This window comes from Acipenser ruthenus, chromosome 17 (assembly GCF_902713425.1).
Source record: "Acipenser ruthenus chromosome 17, fAciRut3.2 maternal haplotype, whole genome shotgun sequence".
Taxonomy (NCBI): Eukaryota; Metazoa; Chordata; class Actinopteri; order Acipenseriformes; family Acipenseridae; genus Acipenser; species Acipenser ruthenus.
In genome coordinates, this window is record NC_081205.1 from 1,870,402 (window position 1) to 1,889,476 (window position 19,075).

At 41.1% G+C, this 19,075-nt stretch overlaps 1 protein-coding gene across 3 annotated transcripts in view; it reads right to left on the reverse strand.

Moving 5' to 3' along the window:
- Positions 1-10,871: 10,871 nt before the first annotated feature.
- Positions 10,872-19,075, reverse strand: part of LOC117422899 (ubiquitin carboxyl-terminal hydrolase 43-like) — a 77,029-nt gene continuing 68,825 nt past the window's right edge. For 2 of the 3 annotated variants that reach the window (XM_034038131.3, XM_058989752.1), the window contains 6 exons: positions 17,350-17,427; positions 16,918-17,047; positions 15,680-16,013; positions 15,207-15,365; positions 14,491-14,649; positions 10,872-13,677 (listed from right to left, as the gene is read on the reverse strand). In XM_034038131.3, the coding sequence (XP_033894022.3) occupies positions 12,569-13,677; positions 14,491-14,649; positions 15,207-15,365; positions 15,680-16,013; positions 16,918-17,047; positions 17,350-17,427 (1,969 nt within the window). In that variant the 3' untranslated portion in view covers positions 10,872-12,568. The remainder of the gene's footprint in view (positions 13,678-14,490; positions 14,650-15,206; positions 15,366-15,679; positions 16,014-16,917; positions 17,048-17,349; positions 17,428-19,075) is intronic. The other variant, XM_034038132.3, reaches the window with a different exon arrangement.

Here is a 19,075-nt window from a genome sequence, read left to right on the forward strand (position 1 = left end):
GACTTAAGTCATTACAGAATCTGTCCAGTCTGAGTGGCCAGAAATCACAGTCAATGGAGATTATTCGTTTGTTCCTCATTGTAACAAATAAATGACCTATCAAGGGAGACAGGCGTGATTTCAAATCCTATTTTGCCATTAATTGTGAACACCCACACCGCTTCTCTAGGAAATAATAAATGAAACTGTATAATTCTGTTATTTTTAAAAGACCAAACTGTCTAGCTGAACAATGTTTACCATTTATTAGTTCCAAATTCCCCTCAGGACATACGTGACTACAGTCAGTTTTTTTGTTCTCTTACTAATCAGCAATAGAATTGAGCCCTTTAGCTGTTACTCCATTCAAGTGCCACCGACCATTAACCCATCTGTTTAACAAGGTTACCGTGCTCAATGATTTACCTTATTTCATCTCATACATTTCTACACATGCTATATCTCTCCAAACCTACGTTACTCATCTTACACCAGCAGTGTTTTAGTAAAGAGGTTTGACATCATACATTTTCCCTCATGTGATATTTCCAATACATTTTCATCCTACGCCTTCTTCAGCTCAGCATGCCAGCTGTGTGCCCAAGCGCCCTTTCATCTCAGCTTTGATCTTCGCACTTGCTTTTTCTCCATACACCTCCATGCATCAATCAACCGAATACCAAGATGATAGTTGCAGCTATTCTTAGGATCAACCACACCCCGACGTAACATTTCAAAGGAGCTTATTCAAATGCTGTTTTATGCCTCCTCCCTCTCCCCCACCTCCTTGTCCGCAAGCCTCTTGAGACAACTTTTCAATCGCAACTGATGCAGAGAAGGTTTTCTGCTGTCCAATACAGTAGCTGGTTTAGGCAGGAGATCACAGACACACTCAGATATACACAGACCACAGACAGTGCGCTTGCGTCCTCGTCACTGCTACCCTATCAGACGACTCCCACGCAGCTTCACAGCAGCCACTGCTGGAATTGGAAAAGTTACACTGCCTGTTACACTGTAATAAAATAAAAAGTCACGACATGAACAAAGAACTGTAACATGTATAGGTTATATTTAAACGTTTAAGCAAGGGGTAGAAATCAACACAAGAGTGTGAGACACTCCTGGAGGGATTTTTTAGTAGCAACGGAGTTCCCCCTTCAGCATGAAAGCCAGTAGCTTGTTGTCGGTGCTCACACAGCCCAGCCGGTGAGTTCATGTTGAATGTATGTACTGTATTGTTGGTCCCTGATTAAAGTTGCCTTTTTGAAGGCGAATCTGGGAATGGTTTTTGATTATTGAAACCCACATGAAGTCTCCGAAAAGTCTTTAACACGTCGATAAATCATAAATTCATAAATTTGAGATATCCCTTTTTAATTTTTCAGTGGCGAGACTACAAGTCAAACACTGGGGTGGCTTCAGCCCACCCCCCCGGATCACTTATCAATAGCAACTGACGTTAAATAGGTGGCTATGGCCGAAATCCGATCATGTGCTCCTGTTCTCTCATTTCGACAGGCGTTAACCCTTTATGAATAGACCCCTACGTGCATTAACTAACACTTCTCAGAATCCTAATGCAATCAACATCATTTGTTACAAAGGAAAAATGAATACAGGTAATTAAATCCACATGATTTAGCAAAATTCTAAATGAATGACTTCAGAACTCAGAGGAAGTGCAGTAGATATTCAGGTGTCATTCCTGTGGCATTCAGACAGAATTTACAAAAAAAAGAAACTATTATTAATTCAACAGCTGCAACAAAATATATAAACACAACGATTAAAAGCCAGGAACTGCGATAAATGAATCCCTCATTCATTGGTCAGAGCACTCAAAACAATCTGGGCAGTAGTTCCGAGTTGAAGGGCCTTTAATTTGACAAAAGTACAAATATAATTGTTTATATAATAAGGACTTTGATAAGTAGATCTCATTTAGCTTATTATTCATGCAGGTGCACTGTGCAGCTGTTGTATAACATCTCCAATTTGCTAACCTGCTCCTAGTGCACAATTACTGCACACAATCACCATAGCAAACGTTTATTAGGAAATGAGGGGAAAAAAACAACAGTAAGTCCTACATTTAGGAATAAAACCAAAGAACCACCCTCTGTCTGTACCTTGCAGTACGGTTCTAATGCTCAATGTCAGCATCCGGCAGTTCAGTAATATCTGATTCTCCAGGAGATCTATCCATTTATATGTCATTATGACACTGAAGAAAGCATGGAATTAAGAAAAAAAAAACAGCAGGAGACAGATATTTCTGATGGTGGCTAAGTGCGCTATGGAGGTTCTTACCCTTCCAGTGAATAGTTTAAAATTACATTTAGAGCACCACAGATCTCAGTAGCTGATGGATGGAAATTGTGTTCAATAATGGATTAAAATTACAAATGCCATAATTTACTCATTTCTAAACTGTACTTGCTTCTACCTAAGTCTGCACAAACAACGCTTGTGGGATTTTGTTTTTCCTGAGATAAAACAACACTGGCCTTTCTCCAGGCGCTGCATTTCCGCTCAGCTCTGAATTCTGGAGTAATTGGCATGCTACTGCTGCTCGGGCTGCCCCCCTGTGTGTGCTTATCTGGGGGTGATTTCAGCTCAAGGTCAAGGGGATGTCTTTCAAACAGGCCCAATGTTGTGTTAACAAGGACTGCTAGATGAAAGATGCACTCATCTCTGCTTTGCTAATTTGTTCTGTTCTGAGCGACATCCATCGCCTGTCTGGTCTGTATCATCTTCTTATTGCTCTGGACGAAAAAAGCTTTTCCATCATATTGCTGTTGATGGACTGTCACAATCCCTTAAAGCATCCTTAAAACAGAAGATAAGAAGATTTTGCACACACACACACATTCTAAAACGTGAAAACCATTTAGTTGATAAGATACTCAAGAATGAGAACATGGTCTCAATGTGTATTTGAACCCTACACACACTGACACATGAAAGGTGATGCGTTTGGAAGTGCGTTTATCAGAAGCGTATCATTTACACATGAATGACGGAAGGCGTTGATCAGTGAACACTGGAGAATGCTTGAGAATGAACGGCTCTTTCCTGCAACGTTTGCTGAACCCTAACCCTTTTCTGATACAGTTGTCTACTTACATATATAGTGCAAAAAGATATACACATTAAGTACATTGTAACTATGCATAATAGCATAGCCCCCCCCCTCATCCTGACTGAACCACCGTCCTCCTTGCTCTTAAATATTCACTCATAAAAGCAGAGGTGATTTGTGCACAGTATGACCTTCCTCCTTCTTGTACTCCATCCCACATTGTCTTTCTTTCTTAAAAAACAACCTGGGCAACAGATTTATAATGTAAAGCAATGATAATTATAAGCTTGAATGCAGTACATGGCAGTTAATTATAAGCATGATGGATACAATTCCTATAAAGTAAATGTTCGTTTGTGAAGAAATCCCCTGCCTCTTCTCTAAAATGGCTTGACAAGATGGTGAATTCATCCAAACGATATCGTTTTATGATGTGGCCTATTTAGATTCCCTCTCTTTGGGTGCTATTCAGTTTACATGCTGTGGGTGTTGTTTTATTAATATTGATTCACTAGTCTCCATGCAAACTGCTTTGGAGAACAATGTATTCAAAACGAATCCAATTGGATCTATGGACAGACAAAAGGTGCATGCCATTTTCACAGATTGTACATTCTCTGTTTTATTAGACACAGTACCCACATGCCCCCATAAGTATAAAGTGATCTCAGGAGATAAAGGGGCAGGAAACATGAAAGGTGAGAGGCAGGACTGGAGCTGCAGTTAAAAGCAAAATCATACACCAGATCAAAAAAAAGTGAATTTCAAGAAGGTGCATATTGATCATGACGTGAAAGAGTGTCCTGACCTTTGTGGAGAAGTGTGGAGCATGACAACGAGTAAGAAAGACATATCATTGAGGAGCAGCTGCTCTCTTCAACCCATTCAGTACCAAATTCTTTGCAAAAATCACAACACAAGCTGCATTCAGGTCATTTGATACATTACATTTAGAGTAAGCTATCATAACAGTATAGTTAAAGAGAACATGTAAAATAACAGGCAGATGCTAGTTAAAAATGCTCTCTATCCAAGGAGAATCAGGATCCAACAGGATACTCATCAATCACTGAAAACACACTATTTGAATGATTAGCTAATTAGCTAATCTCACAATTAGAATTCTTCCTGTGTAGCCTGGTATTAGGGCGTGCCAAGTTTCTCACATTTACAGTCTGGGACACTTTCAGGTTCTGTTTTAATCTTAATAAATCTTCAGTCTTTTTTTTAACACTGCAAACGATAGCTGATAATGGCCTGATATTACTTTGAGACGTCACAGTTTGAAATCCCATGTTTTAGACTTTGAGATACAATGTCCCACAACATTAATCTTTCTATTTTACAAGCGGCAAACAAATTAACTAACAACTAGCTGCTCTGGGTCTTACACTACACAGACACTCTTATGGAGTTTTTTTTTCCCCGTTTTGTTCTTTATAAAGAGATTGCACCCTGTAATAAAGCAAGCAGCTGTTGCAACAGTTTCAATTGAGGGCTTGATAAGTTTTCTTCAGCCGTCTCGCTTTCTGGGGGAATAAAAAGGCCTGAAAAGGATTTCAAAGAAAAGTTATAATTATATAAAAGCATTGCAATAAAAGCCACTTATTATACATGGTCTGAAAATCACGGAGTGTTTTCAAATCAGCTAGGCACTTCTGATCTCTAGCAATGTACCAACAGTGGTACCATTAAAAAAATCAAGGCTTGCAGCCTAAGCACTTTCAGAATGAATTGTGTGTACGGTTCTGCTTTCATTAATATATATTTCTGTCCATTACTGGGTGATAATGGAACAGTCAGTGCAACTGTATATAATTTCAGGTGCATTGTCACAAATCTATTTCTCCAAAACAAAAGCTTCAAAAATCTACTTAAAATGGGATTGCAACCATCGTCTCTTTTTAAATCTGAGCAAACCTTCTTTAATGCCAGGGCACTTAGCATTCAACAGCACAAAGTAAATTTAGCTGAAAAAGTACACATCGGATGATTAAACTCAATACTGGAGCAGCCGAATTCGGAACCCTGAATTGCAAACCCATACAATGATTAGCATTAGGAAAGGCAATCAGATGAAAAGAGGTGACGCTACTTGCTGCACTCTATTCACTTTTAAAAGTACCTCAGCTAACACAGAGCTATTATATCCCCACTGTATTGCCCACTCCTGTAATCTCTTAATGTATTTTTTATTGTAGCAGTTCCACAGTTGGTCATTTTAGTGCTAATGTACGGTACAGTACCAATCGATGTATTTTTTAGCTTCGATTTGTTCTGGATTTGTTTGCAGGAGAATGGATAAGAAAATGACAAAAACAAATATTCGAGGAGGAAAAATCCACACTTTTCCTACAGCTACAGCCTGATGGTAGCTCAGCAGACTCTTGGAGCTCAAGTGGGCTCTTTCTTCATCTCAGGCCCTGAGGCTGGAGCCTTTCCGCTCTGAGGAGATGTTTTTCCAGTTAAGCCGATTATTTCTGAACTAATCCCTCAAGTGACCTTTTACAGATATTAATTGGATGCATCTTCTAGGCTTCAGAAAATGTTATTTACAACCACTTAAAAAAATAAAATAAATAATCCTATTTGTTCACTGCTTTTCTTACTGGAAAACAAAAACACTACACTACAGATCCCATAGTTATTTCAATACAGTCTACAGAGTACATCACAATGCCGTGATAATAGGGTAACACTTTGCATTAGGTGTCTAAGCAGTAGCTACTTAGTAAATACATGTGCACTTAAAAAAAACATAATTACAATGTTATTATGCATACCCACAATGTACTTAATGTGTACATTTTGCATGAAATATTGTGCAAAAAAAAGAGACATATTAAATACATTGTAACTACGCATAATAGCATTGTCATTATGTGTACAGTGCATCAATAAGGCAAACGTGTATTTATTTTTAAGTAATATTTGTTTAATATATATATTTACACTATTCTTTTAGAAATGGTAATTGTCACAGGGAAAAATATGATTACACGACAATGGGTAAATTTTATGGAAATCGTGAAATTCTTGTATTTTTGTGGGAGTCTGGAACCAACTCCCCAGTAATGTTGTTGAAGCCGACACCCTGGGATCCTTCAAGAAGCTGCTTGATGAGATTCTGGGATCAATCTGCTACTAACAACCAAACGAGCAAGATGGGCTGAATGACCTCCTCTCCTTTTGTAAACTTTCTTATGTTCTTATTTACATATGCTTAACATTAATTAGGAAGATTTTTCTTAGAATGCAAGTTGCCTGGCAACTTGGTAACAAGTTTACGCAATCCGTCTGCTACAGAATGAAGGTATCATGCACACACAGACAAACTGAAATAGACTAGAGCCAGACACTTTTTAAAAGCTCTCTGTCCCAGAGCATGCTTAATAATCAGCTATCCACAGAGCAATATAATATTCAAATGAGATTAGAAGACTCAGTGATTGCTGCCCAAGGCAACCTGAAACTGCGGACCACGATGTTGATTCTGCTTCAATGTAATAGGTTTATATACATTACCGAGTGTAGATTGCAGTGCAATCTGGATGTGGACTCACACATGAGCTCCTCACTGCTTGACTGTGGAATTTCAGCACCACTAATCAAAATCAAGTGGAGATGAATGTTTTATTCCCTCTGCTGTAACAAATAAATAAACTACTGAGAACCAGCGTGTGGTTCACTGGTTTAAACCTAACCCTGTGTCATCTGAACATACAAGATTCTCTCCGTGGTCCTTGTTGAATTCATGCCCAATTTATGGCATGCCACTCTTTCCTGTGCATCCGTCCTCCCTAGTCTTTTTTTTTTCAAAGCAATACTATCCAGATTTGCTATTTTACACAATTTTAGCTTGAGTCCTTATTTCAATGTAGTTTTCCTTTAACAGCTGTAGCCATGACTGTTTATACAGGAACTCTGGAACTCTGCAGCGCTCAAGGTATTATGGGCAAAGGTAAAATCCCAACTAGTGGTTTTATTAGGAAGGGACCGGGCAACAGCACCATAGCAGGGACTATATACAGGTTTATTTATATAGTTAATGGTTCAGGGCTGACTTGAGGATTGCTATTAATCGAGAACTCATTTCCTTCCTGTTTTTGTGCCCCTCGCTGTATGATTCTGTAACCAATTTGAATTTGCTAATCTCACATGCAGTGTCACTGGGTGTCTCATATTGCTATAATTATGAATCCTTGAACCGCGACAAATGATTTACACCCTACACATGATGTGGTTGGCTGATTTCTCATACATGATTTCAGATGACGGTAATATGTACAGTAGGTTATTCTAGTGCTAAAGACATACTTGTATTTTTCATAGCAATGGCCTCACATCGTCTTCCATGCAACAGTATAGAGTGACAGCCCTCCAGGCTTGATGAAGTGAAGATTGCTGCTTGCAAATTGAGTTTACTCTCACAGGAAATATGGAAAACAGTCTGTGATTAAAATCTGGGCCATTTCTTCAGAATAAAGAATGTTGTTTCTGCATAGCAAGCGAGTTGAAAAACTGCTTTAAATGCAGCCACTGTGAACATTTAAAAGTATATTTTACAAGGAGACTCCCTGATGAGATGCAGCACTTTTGATTTTGTTGGGTTCTTTTTGGTTTAGAGAGCTCTACGCATGAAACAAAGCTTTTGAAAGTCATGCACAGACTAGCACCCATATAGCGCTGAACACATGGAAAGAAAAAATCTATACACTGGGTATCTTTAAGCGCTACATAAATCTGCCAACCCAGTCCTGTGGCTGCATTGCTTTCAGCACCAGTACCATTCCCCTTAAACATTGAGATTTTACTTTTTACAATGTGTCACTACAGTATAGCAAACAGAGAACACAAACAAACACATTTGATGCAAATTAAATACACATTCTTCAAATTGCTGACATCAAGGATTAGTAATTTATTGATGGCAATTCTTCTTCTCGTATGGTAACACTACATGAAGTGTCTCTAATTACTGTGTATTTCGGCTACATAGTAGTTACTTCATAAATACATGTGTATTTACATATCATTACAGTGTTATTATGCATAGTTATAATGTACTTAATGTGCACTTAACTCATTTTGCTTCAGAAAGTGAAGTGAAACCTGCTGAATAATATTACGTTAACATATTGAATTACATACCGCTTTGTAGTTTTCCACATACAAAAAACTGTCAAAAATTGAAAAATGTGACATTTTGAAATCTAACATGAAAAACTGTACTGCTATTATGGCTTCCAGTAGACTTTTGCGATATCATTTTGTAGTTTCTTTGATTACATGATGCTAAATAAATGATCTAAATTATGTTCATACAGTTTTTATTATTAATAATCACCGGGGTGTCTTTCTGCAATCACATTTTTCTATATTTAACATTGCAGAGGTTGTCTTCTTCATGTTGAACCAGGTGATATTTAATAACTGAAGTCTTACAATAGGACAGCTGGGAATAAGCTTGCATGTATGCGGGTGGGTGTTTGGTTCTGCAAGGACCATTTATTAGCACTGCCTGTGAGTTTAGCGCTTATCACCGATAACCCAGCTGCTCTAACACACTTTCTTCTTTTTATTTTGCAAGTTGCTTCATCTATGTATACATGATACAGTATATCGAGTAAACCCCGACAGTGAAGTAATTGATAAAAGCTCAGAATAGCACTCTGCTCCCTTTCCCCTTTTCTTTATCACACTCCACCATGCTTTTAGTATGGCACAGAGTGTATGTGGGTGTAAAACACGGTGAGATATTTAAAGATCTAATATATGATGTTCTATATGAATAGCAGCCCCGAACTTAATGAAAAAGCATTTTGCTCCTATTCAATTGAAACCCAATTTATCAAGCAGGCATGTCCCTCAGTGTAGGGATCAAAGATACCACAATGAGGCTGCATGAACAAAGACATTGGGTCCCTACTTAAAGAGTGCAGCTCGACATGAAAGGATACATTAGTACTGGAAATTTATAGTAGATAAATGTAGCTATGATTTGAGTGAATAGCATCATCAAGAATGAGGAGCACAGGAAAAGAAATGGCATCCGACCCACCTAGATTTCATGTGCTAGATGAACTCATAATCCTGTACATCAAGTTTGATGAATGCAATTGCTTTTCATGATTGCATGCATGTACGTTCTTGTATATTTGTATTGACAGCGCTGAATCCATACCTCCAGGGTACAAGATATGCATATGAACTTTAACTTCAACCTGCTGCAGTGTAACAAAAGGGTTCCAGAACACAAGCTCCCTTATCCAAACATCGTACATAATGCGCAATCAACACACACTGAAGCCACGTCTTTGCCACTCACTTCATTCACAATCCCGTTTTCAACATGTGATCATCACGCATTGTCTTGCAATTGTCTCGGAATTTAATGGATTTGTTTTACAATCAGAGAGACTGTTCCTGAACTTAATTATAGACCTAATTAAACACCACGTACATATCCATGCTAAATTCATTCATTTGAATGTAGCTGATGAATATTTTCAGATGGATGCTTAATATAATATGCAACTCTAATGACCATATCCTAGCAACACAAAAACAATTACAAAGACTGTGAGTGACATGCAATATGTAACACTGCACACATTATTTATCACACTCAGAGCTAGCATGACATTGTGTATGGATCAACACCTGCACTACATATGAAGTTAAGATAATGTTTACTGTGTTAAAAGAAATTAAATTGAAATAACTTATTTCTGTTTTTGCCCCGATGGATATTTGCCATGTTTAATAACAGTCACACCCAGCACACTTAACCCTTTTAGACGGTCTCTGAGCAAGCCTGAGCACGGTGGAATTTCTGTAAAGAGGTCAAGATACAAATGACAACTAGGGATGCTCTAGGTTTGTGCCCCAACACTTTCATCCCACCTGAAACAGTGAGTTTGTTGAAAATAAGCGATGATGGAAAATCTCATTAAAAAAAAAAAAGTTTACGTATTTCTGTGAAAACCCTGAGGTTTGTTTTCTGTTTTTTTCATTTTTTCACATAGCAATAATATTCCTATGAACTTGAATACTCTATAGTAAGACCAATATCTTTGTAATAACTATTTAAGTACAGTATTGATTATACATTCATTAGAAGTCATGTATTTCTGAATGTTCAATACATCCCAAATGCATGTATATTCTAGTCATCTCATGGTCATTCAATACGGAATATAGAATGTATACTGCAACAAAGTAGCCAGTTTAAAAATATAAAATCATTTGAAGGGAAGAAAATACAATTGTTATATATTATAAAACAACACGCATTGCTCAACAAACTATTAAATCAGTAAGTGTTATTACAAGCCCTCATGAAAGGCTGTGGGTCACATTGATTGGAAGGATGATGTGTGCACTGTACTCCAGCTCCATCTAGTGGACATAGTTGTATACTGCAAATTGTTCAGGAAGCATTTTATTATTGCAAATGTGAGTGTTAGGCGCGGATAAGTTACCTGCACCAATAGGGACCTCGCTGCGGCTAACATTACTACCAGTAGCATTCTTACTGGTACGAATCAATGATGATCCTTGCTGCCAGTAGCTGCACAAATCAAATTCTCAATATAACTACCCATTTTCCTTTCAGGCCAATAAAACAGAAACACTGTATTGATTTTAAACTTACTGTCCCTGTACAACCTTCAATTGAAGACACAGCTAACTCTTATATAGCATTACCCTGTGATGCAATTTTCTATTTTCTATGTTCACTGTTACCTGTTTTGATATTTTAAAAGGACTACCATGTGTTATGGACAAAACACAAAGGCATATGTTGTGATAAATAATGTGTTTATTTGCAGTATTAAAAATAAAACAGTATATTATGTAAAACAGAGACTATAGCCAAGTACAAACCTTTGTTGTCAATGTAATTTCATATCTGTGCTAGGACACTTCCATAGCAAACCGTTACAACTCACAAAAGAAGGACCTTGGTCAAGGTCATATAAAAACATCTTTATCTCACGTATTCACAATGTAACTCCTTCATTCACTCATTCGTTCTACAGGTGCTCATTTTGGTAAACAATTGGTGATTGGTACTTGTCACGTACAAATGGGTGAGTGAAGCAGGCACAGGGAGTACTGAGAGTACTTTTATTTTCTATAATTCAGGGCTGTCCAGTGTTGGCCCTTCCACTTCTGGTATGTGTTTCAACTATTTTCTAAATCATTTAACTGAACCAATTAAACCTCACTCCAGACCCTAAAGTAGTTAATTCATTCACCTGTTAAACCTGGAGTGGAATGCCCCCCCCAAGACTGTTACTGGACACCCCTGCTATAATTATTATATTCCTCTTATTTACAGTAATAAATGGGAGTATTCCATGGATGCTTTGCGAGTGTAAGACATGTGGTTTTGGTCTTTTCATCTTACAATCATACTTATTTACAAAGGCCACTCCATTGCTAGACAGTCTGTTTGCATTCTGCAGATCTACAGGTTTTATATAAAGTTAAAACTGTAACACAATTCCCCCGGGCTGCACAGGAAATGATCTCAAGCTGAGGGGATGAATAAAGTGGGAAAGGTGCTATCTGCAGTGTGATGGATATGCACTGCCATCATTAGTTTAACATTATGCACATGAAAAATGTGCCCTGGAAGGATGCAAGTAAATGATGGAGGCCCCTTGATTAAGCAGCCACAGACGTTCTGACCCTGTGGTGAGCGGTTCATTCTGGGTTCAATTTCTCCCTGCTACACATAACATAGAGACAGACCCCCTCCTGCTATTTTATTTCCATATCTGCATAGAATTCTCCTTTGCTATTACACATATTTTCTCTGCCACTTTTTCCTAATCTAAAATGTCTGTGCAAGAAAGCATGTAATTGCATGCTGTTCCACTGTGAAGCTCTACTTTTCTATTAGTGGAAATAAGAAACTCATTTGTCGAAATGGTAAGTTCTCATATTACGCAACATTAACCCAAATAACTACGACTGCTCCCGATTTGCTCTGTTTATTTAAAGAATTTATAATTTCCCCTGAATGTAAATTTTTTTCCCCCTCAGGAAAAAAGATGAATGGAATGAGGCTCAATAACACTTGCTTTTACATTCCACCGACACTTCTAAATCCCTTCTCGATCATTCACGCCCCCTAGATCGTACTCCCTTACTCCACAACAACATCACGTTTTCCCTGGATACATATCTGTGATATTTAAAGATTAATAATACCCACAAAACACAGTGAAACAAGCGTCAATTCAATCACCATTATCTTTTCAATTACGACTGTGCAGATGTGTTCTAGAGCACTGAACTCTCTTAGGAGTCATGGTAAAGCACCCACATGTTTTTCTTTGAGAGAGGGTGAGAAGGTTACTAATGTACAGTAAGTGCAGTCCACTTGATACCTCTGGAAAGAAACAGTGCATCCCTCTCTAATAAAAAGCATGAAGGAGCATGTGCGGAGGTTCGACTGCTTCATACTGACACTCTTGCATGTCTTGCGGTTCAGAAGCTCGATTCAGGCACTGACTTCTTTCTGCCCAGAGACGTGGTGCAGAACCTTGTTCTCTGCAAGGTGGCGTAGTCATGCTTTTCAGCGTGCACACTCCTGGGCTGCTGGGGGGCCAGTCCGTTCTTGTGCAGAGAGGCAGTTCTCCTCAAGGCCAGGTCCCCCTTGCTCTGTATGTTGGATGAGCTCTGTGAGCGGTTGATGTCCACAGCTGACTGGCTGACCCTGCCGTTGGGCAGCTCCTCCTTGTACCTGCTGCCCGGAGCCCCGTTAACTTTGCCCTGCGTCACCCTGTTCAGCGTCCCGTTGGACAAAGACGTCCTTGATGACCCGTTCACCATTTCAGCGCTCCGGTACGTCTCGGGTTCCCTGGGCTTTTTGGAGTCCTTCTTTAGGAAGCTGCTTTTAAAGATGGAGAACTTCCCCTCACTCGTCTTCGTGTCTTCGCTCTTCCTTCCCCTCCCTTCCTCCAGTGATCGCGGCTCTTGATCCCCGCTTTTCCCAAACTGACCTTTGCTTTTCCTCAGGGTGTTCTCCTGGCTGTAGGACTGGAACCCCCCGCTGGAGCTCCTCCGGGCCCCGTTAGGCTGGAGGTCTTCAGGCCTTCCTTGACACAAGCTGGTGACAGACTCTGCTTTGCTGGCTGTCTTTTTTGACCCTCTCATGGTCAAGGTGCTGTCTTCCTTTAGCTTGCCGCTCCTCCGCAAGGTGCTGGTCTTCTCGTTGGCGGGCGGCTGTCTTTGTTGTCCCTCCGGCACTTTGGTTGAGGGGTTTGGAGGCTCCTCGTTGGTCCTCCCCATGCAGCCCATACTCACTCTCCTGGAAGGGTTGACAGACGCCTGCTGTGGTTCCCCTGCCGGCACACCATTCTCATCAGTGCTGACCGTCATCAGGGGAACGATGGAATCTTTCGTGCATCTGGGTCTGCGCCCCGACTCCAAGTACTCCACCAGCTCCCCTGGGACTGGCTTGGGTCGCTCCTTGGCTCCAAAGGACCAGCGCAGGGGCAGCGATTTGGTGATGCTCTCCTTGGTTTTGGTCGGCGTCCGCATGCTGACGCTCCTTCCCTGGATGCCGCGAACAATGGGTCTGGTGTCAAATCCTCCTGAAACGAACGACAGACAGAGCTCAGGCATTTCCTCAAACAACTCCCGGTATTGATGCTACCAACAGGGCTGATTTCCAATGCATGGCTGCAGATCTTTTCCTTATAGATATTATACTGTGCTGCTTTTAATACTATTCGTGGTATAAACCTGGCACCTAAAGAGTTAATCTCTGAGCTGCTGGCTAAAAAAATCCATGCCCCTTTTGAATTCCCTACATAACCTGCGGTCCACCTGAGATTTTAATGAGATGCCTTTAATACACTGCTGCACACAGTTATTGGCCAGTGAAAGTCATGCTGGTGACAGAATGGAACCTAATTTAGAACTTGAAGAACTGAGCAATGATGTTAAAATGCCAGGCTGAGATCATGTGTGCTACAGTGCTGCAGTGCAATACATCGTCTCTGGGAGGACTCAGCCAAGCCACTAACTGACCTGTTTGGCAAATACTCAAGTGTATTGAGGGTATTCCCAAAGCAGATAGAACTGTACCGCTTTCATTTTAGAACATTTTGCAATAAAATACGTTTTTGCATTTTAAGATGGTGCATATATTATAATCGTTAAATGAAAATGACCTGGGCATATGGGTAACATTTTTGGTAATTTCAACCTCATAAATGGCACTAAAAAGACACCTACTGTACCATACTCCTCCATATCAGTTATAATGGATAAGATACAACTTAATTAAACTTAAACGCATCAGTTTAAACTAGTGTGCGTGCTTTGTGTAATCCTTTTGACATCCATTGAGAATCTGGTTTGAATGCAGACACAGATGTGAATTCCGCTGGCTGGCTCTCTACCTCTCTCCTCCTTGAGCGGCTCGTCCTGGAAGACGGGTGATTCGGGGGAGCCTGGTGGGGAGACGCAGCTCATGGACGCTCTGGAGGCCATGCTCCCCCTCATACTGTCTTCAGTCAGGCGAATCAGCCAGTGATCCGACATCGAGGAGCTTGTGGAGCCTGGGACCAAGAGAAAGGGCCTGACAATGAAAACCGATGGACTGCCCCTTCGATCAGGCTTACACTGCATTTCAGTTAGGGAGTAATTCTCATGGTTAAAACGATTTCATTTCTGTTGTTTTTTGGCAGTTTTCCCATGCTTTTCCCACGGTTATACTATGGCTTTCTTTGATTATGCTTTACCATACCTCTCTGGGTGTTACAATGCACATCTATGCTTTACCATGCTTTCACTGTGATGTATTACACTTTGCTATGCTTTTACGATGGGGAAACTTTATAAGAGCTGGCTCGCTTGCAGTATATGCAGTCGCCAGTTAACGCCCAGCCTCTTAGACCCACTTTCATTTTTTGAGACGTTCTACATGCTTAATCAGTTGAACAAACTGAAAGCCTGAAGCAGTGTCAGTGAAGAGACTACAAAAGAGAGGAAAAGAAGAAGTTATGCAGTAGAGGCGTATTACAGGAAGAGAGCGTGATACAGATAATGCTGTCAGTTACAGACGAGATCATCCGGCAAGCAGATCACCCCTGTACTAAACTAAAGCCATGCTCACCTCTGACAGAGCTGCTGGCTGACCAGGGTGGAATGATGTTCCTTTTCTGGTAGAAGAGGATGTAGGCTCCTCTGGTGCTCACCTCCTCCTCTGGAATGAGATCCACACTGCTGTCATCATAGCTGTACCACTGGCCATCCACGGAGTTCCTGCAGTAAGCTGCAATGACAATGCAGGGATTCTGTACTGCGGGATGGTGCTACTGATGGTAGCACAAGAGCTGCCACCACATAGGGAACGCTGTACCACGGTGTACGGCGGTATTTTCATTTTCATACAAAGTATTCTACCGTTATCCACTGCGTGTTTTCCATGCATTTCTATGAACTGATATGGTATTTCCACACTTTACCATCCCTCTCTGTCATTGACCCTGCTTGCCTATGCTTCACCACGCTGTGTTTTGCTATTACCTCTTTTATTAAACTACAATTCTACATATGTGTAACAGGCATGAGCGCAGCGTGTCTCACCTGTGTAGTGGCCGCCGTGCATGCCCCCGTGATGGTTACACACGGCGTACAGGTCGTACAGGAAGTCATGGTGCTGCTGGGGCGGTTTCCATGACGGCCAGGGGCTCAGCAGGTTCCGGGAGCTGTGGCTCCTCTTCACCATGTGAGGAGTCATGTCAAGGCCGGTGAGGGGGAAGCGCACCAGCGAGGACAGCTTGTTGCGCCGCTCCCCGACCTGCCGGAAGCGCTTCAGGTGCAGGATGAGGATGTCAGGCAGGGTCCACAGGCTCATCTTCACCATGCCTTGCTGCAGCTGCTTACAGTGGGGGCACTTCCAGGCATCGTCCGGGGCAAGCTGGGGGGCCAAGCAGGGACAGGGAAAACACTTTACTGATCCGTACAACAGTGGTCTGTCTGTCTGTCTGTCTGTCTGTCTGTCTGTCTGTCTGTCTGTCTGTCTGTCTGTCTGTCTGAATAAAAAGTTTGTCTGAACATGTTGCAAATACCATTAAAAAAAATCCTGTATGTTGTTTGCCTTATTGTGTTGCCATAGACAGAATGGAAATAAGCCAACTAGGAGGATTGATGCAGGGTTTTGACAAAACTAGACTACAGGAGCCCCTATTACCACATGAGTCCAGCCCAGGAACAATCTGGTCAGCAAGTACTGTATGTGTTTCTGATGACAGATGTCAGGGTGCTGTGTGTTTGTGAAACAACGATAGAGAGAAAAAGAAAGAGAGAGAGAGAGAGAGAGAGGGAGACACACACACGCATGTACGCACGCACACACGCATACACGCACATGCACATGCACACACACCACCAGCCCTTTATCACAAAACGTATTGAACAAAAGAAAAGAAAAAGAAGTGCCACAATAGTAACATGTGCCTATAAAATGCTTGGGCCTCAGGTTACGATTTAATGAACAACTGTAAGCTCCCTGTGGCTATGACAAAATACAGGTACGCAGAGAGAACTTTCAATAAGGCTTGCCAGGAAGCACAGCGGGGTCTCTGTAGAGGGAGGCAGCGTAGGGGGTGGTATATATATATATATATATATATATATATATATATATATATATATATATATATATATATATATATATATATAATAAGATAAAGAGATAGTAAAAGAGATTTAAAGACCAAACAGACAAACATGAATTCAGACTGACAGACTGGCAAGCAGTGACTGTACCGAGATACACGGGGAGACTAGTCTGGGCAGAGTGGACAGACAGACAGACAGACCTGCTCCTCTTTGGTGTAGAGCTGGAAGCACTCATCCAGGGTGCAGCTGTGCTGCTGCTGGTGCTGCTGCTGCTGGGCCCGCACGCTCTCCGCGTCCTGCACCACCTCCTCCTGGATGTTCCCAAACAAACTGACGAGACACAGAGAAAATCAGAGGAGCGGTCAGAGACACTGTAGCCAGCCGGAGAGGACTTTCCTCTATATCCGTCTCTCTCCATCTCTCTCCATCTCTCTCTCTCTCTCTCTTTCACCTTTCAAAAAATATCAGAGTTAATTAAAAACTAGAGTGACTGCTTGTGTGGAAAGGAACTGGCTGTCCTTCACTGGACAAGCTGGCTATCCTTCAATGGACAAGCTGGCTGTCCTTCACTGGACAAGGCTGTATTCTTCAATGCTCACCACCCTCCCTGACCAGCACTCTGCAATGCTCACCCGTCTTTGGCCTTGTGATCCCACTCAATCACCAACTTCACATGCGGGGGTCCACCCAGCCCACAGAACCTCAGCGCTCTGCGGAGACACAACGGGAACAATGGGTTTTGAAAAGATTACACAGCGCTGTAGTGTCGAGAGCTGGGCTCTGTGAACAGCACTTCACTGCCAGCGAACATTAAAATTCATCTAGCTACGGGTATTTTAAACAAGATGATAAGAACAGGACAGAGGCAGGCAGTGGCCACAAGGTGTCAGGTTTCTACCAGGATGCAGGGCTACATTTAGAGAAAAAGTCTGCCAGCTTGGGTTGCTGTGTGGAGGGTGAAGTAAACTAATATCCACTCAACACACATCACCACCTCACCAGCTAGGATTTGACGTGGGATTCAGCAGCCCATTCAAAACAAGAATAGTTCTCTATCTATCTATCTATCTATCTATCTATCTATCTATCTATCTATCTATCTATCTATCTATCTATCTTAATTACTGGCTTAGGGAGACTGACGATCAATGGCAGATCTCTGTTCCCACTGTTTAGTCAATTGCTTCTCTTCCCAGCAAACCTAAGCAGTGAATTTTGTGTTTTTTGTTTCAACCTGGCCCTGCTAACCTGCTAACATGTATTGCAGTCTGATGACGTTTACAGTACAATTATAACTGGAGTCTCAGAGGCAGTGCAGGTTTCAAACCTATATTTAGCTGCAGCTTTATACAATAAACCCAGTCTGTCAGTGTGCCCTGGTGAGCGGGTTGGCGTGTGAATCAAGCAGCATGCTTCACCTGTCCTCTCAGAAGCATTGCTGCTCCTGAGGGCTTAAAACTCTTCAAGTTAAGAGTCTCAGACTGCCAGAACTCAAGACCTTTGAGTTAGAGAGAAACTCAGGAGCCAGGAATACACATGGTCGACAAAATCAATAACATTATAACTAGACAATTCTGTAATAACCTGGCCAGGTCCTTGAATTTTTTTAGACATTACTACAATTGCACAAAGCTGCTTGGAGTTAGCTGCTACGTGGACATATGTACTACACTGCTGAGTAGTAAGACAGACATATGAAACTATAATTAAAAATGACGCGTCTCAGGTTATTTATTGTTTCAAACTTTATATCTGACTTCATTTTTTCAAGAGCCCTGAATCATTTATATTAATAATGTGTTACTGGAGCCTCTCACACACCCATGGTCTGAATAATAGCAATGCTTTCAGGCAAGTCTTCAAAGTAATGGCAATTTCACGCACTGCTGTACTGACTTGGCCAATTTTGTGAGTGTTTAAGCAGAACCGATTGCAGTCCAGACTCAAATGAAAAGGTTTTGCAGTGCAATGTCCCTTATAAAAGTTTCCCCTAGTAAAAGCATAGCAAAGTGTAATAATGCACAGTGAAAGCATGCTAAAGCATAGGGAAGCATTGTAACTTATTAAAGAGAGACGGAAAATGTAAAGTGAAAAACCTTCACCGAATATATGAAATCTGCATGTTAATGAAACTACATTTATTAATATTCCGGTTTTGCTGCAGAAAGGTGAACATAAGTATGGGCTTTGCATGCAAAGCTCATTCACACCCACTGAAAGGGTATTTCAGGCCACACAACGGCATGTACTTTAATACTCTTGAGATGCTCTTCGGATGACATCATTATCAAGTACGTTAATTATCAAACAGCCTTATTAAAACTAAATACATCTAATCCCTTTTCTGCCAGAGCACTG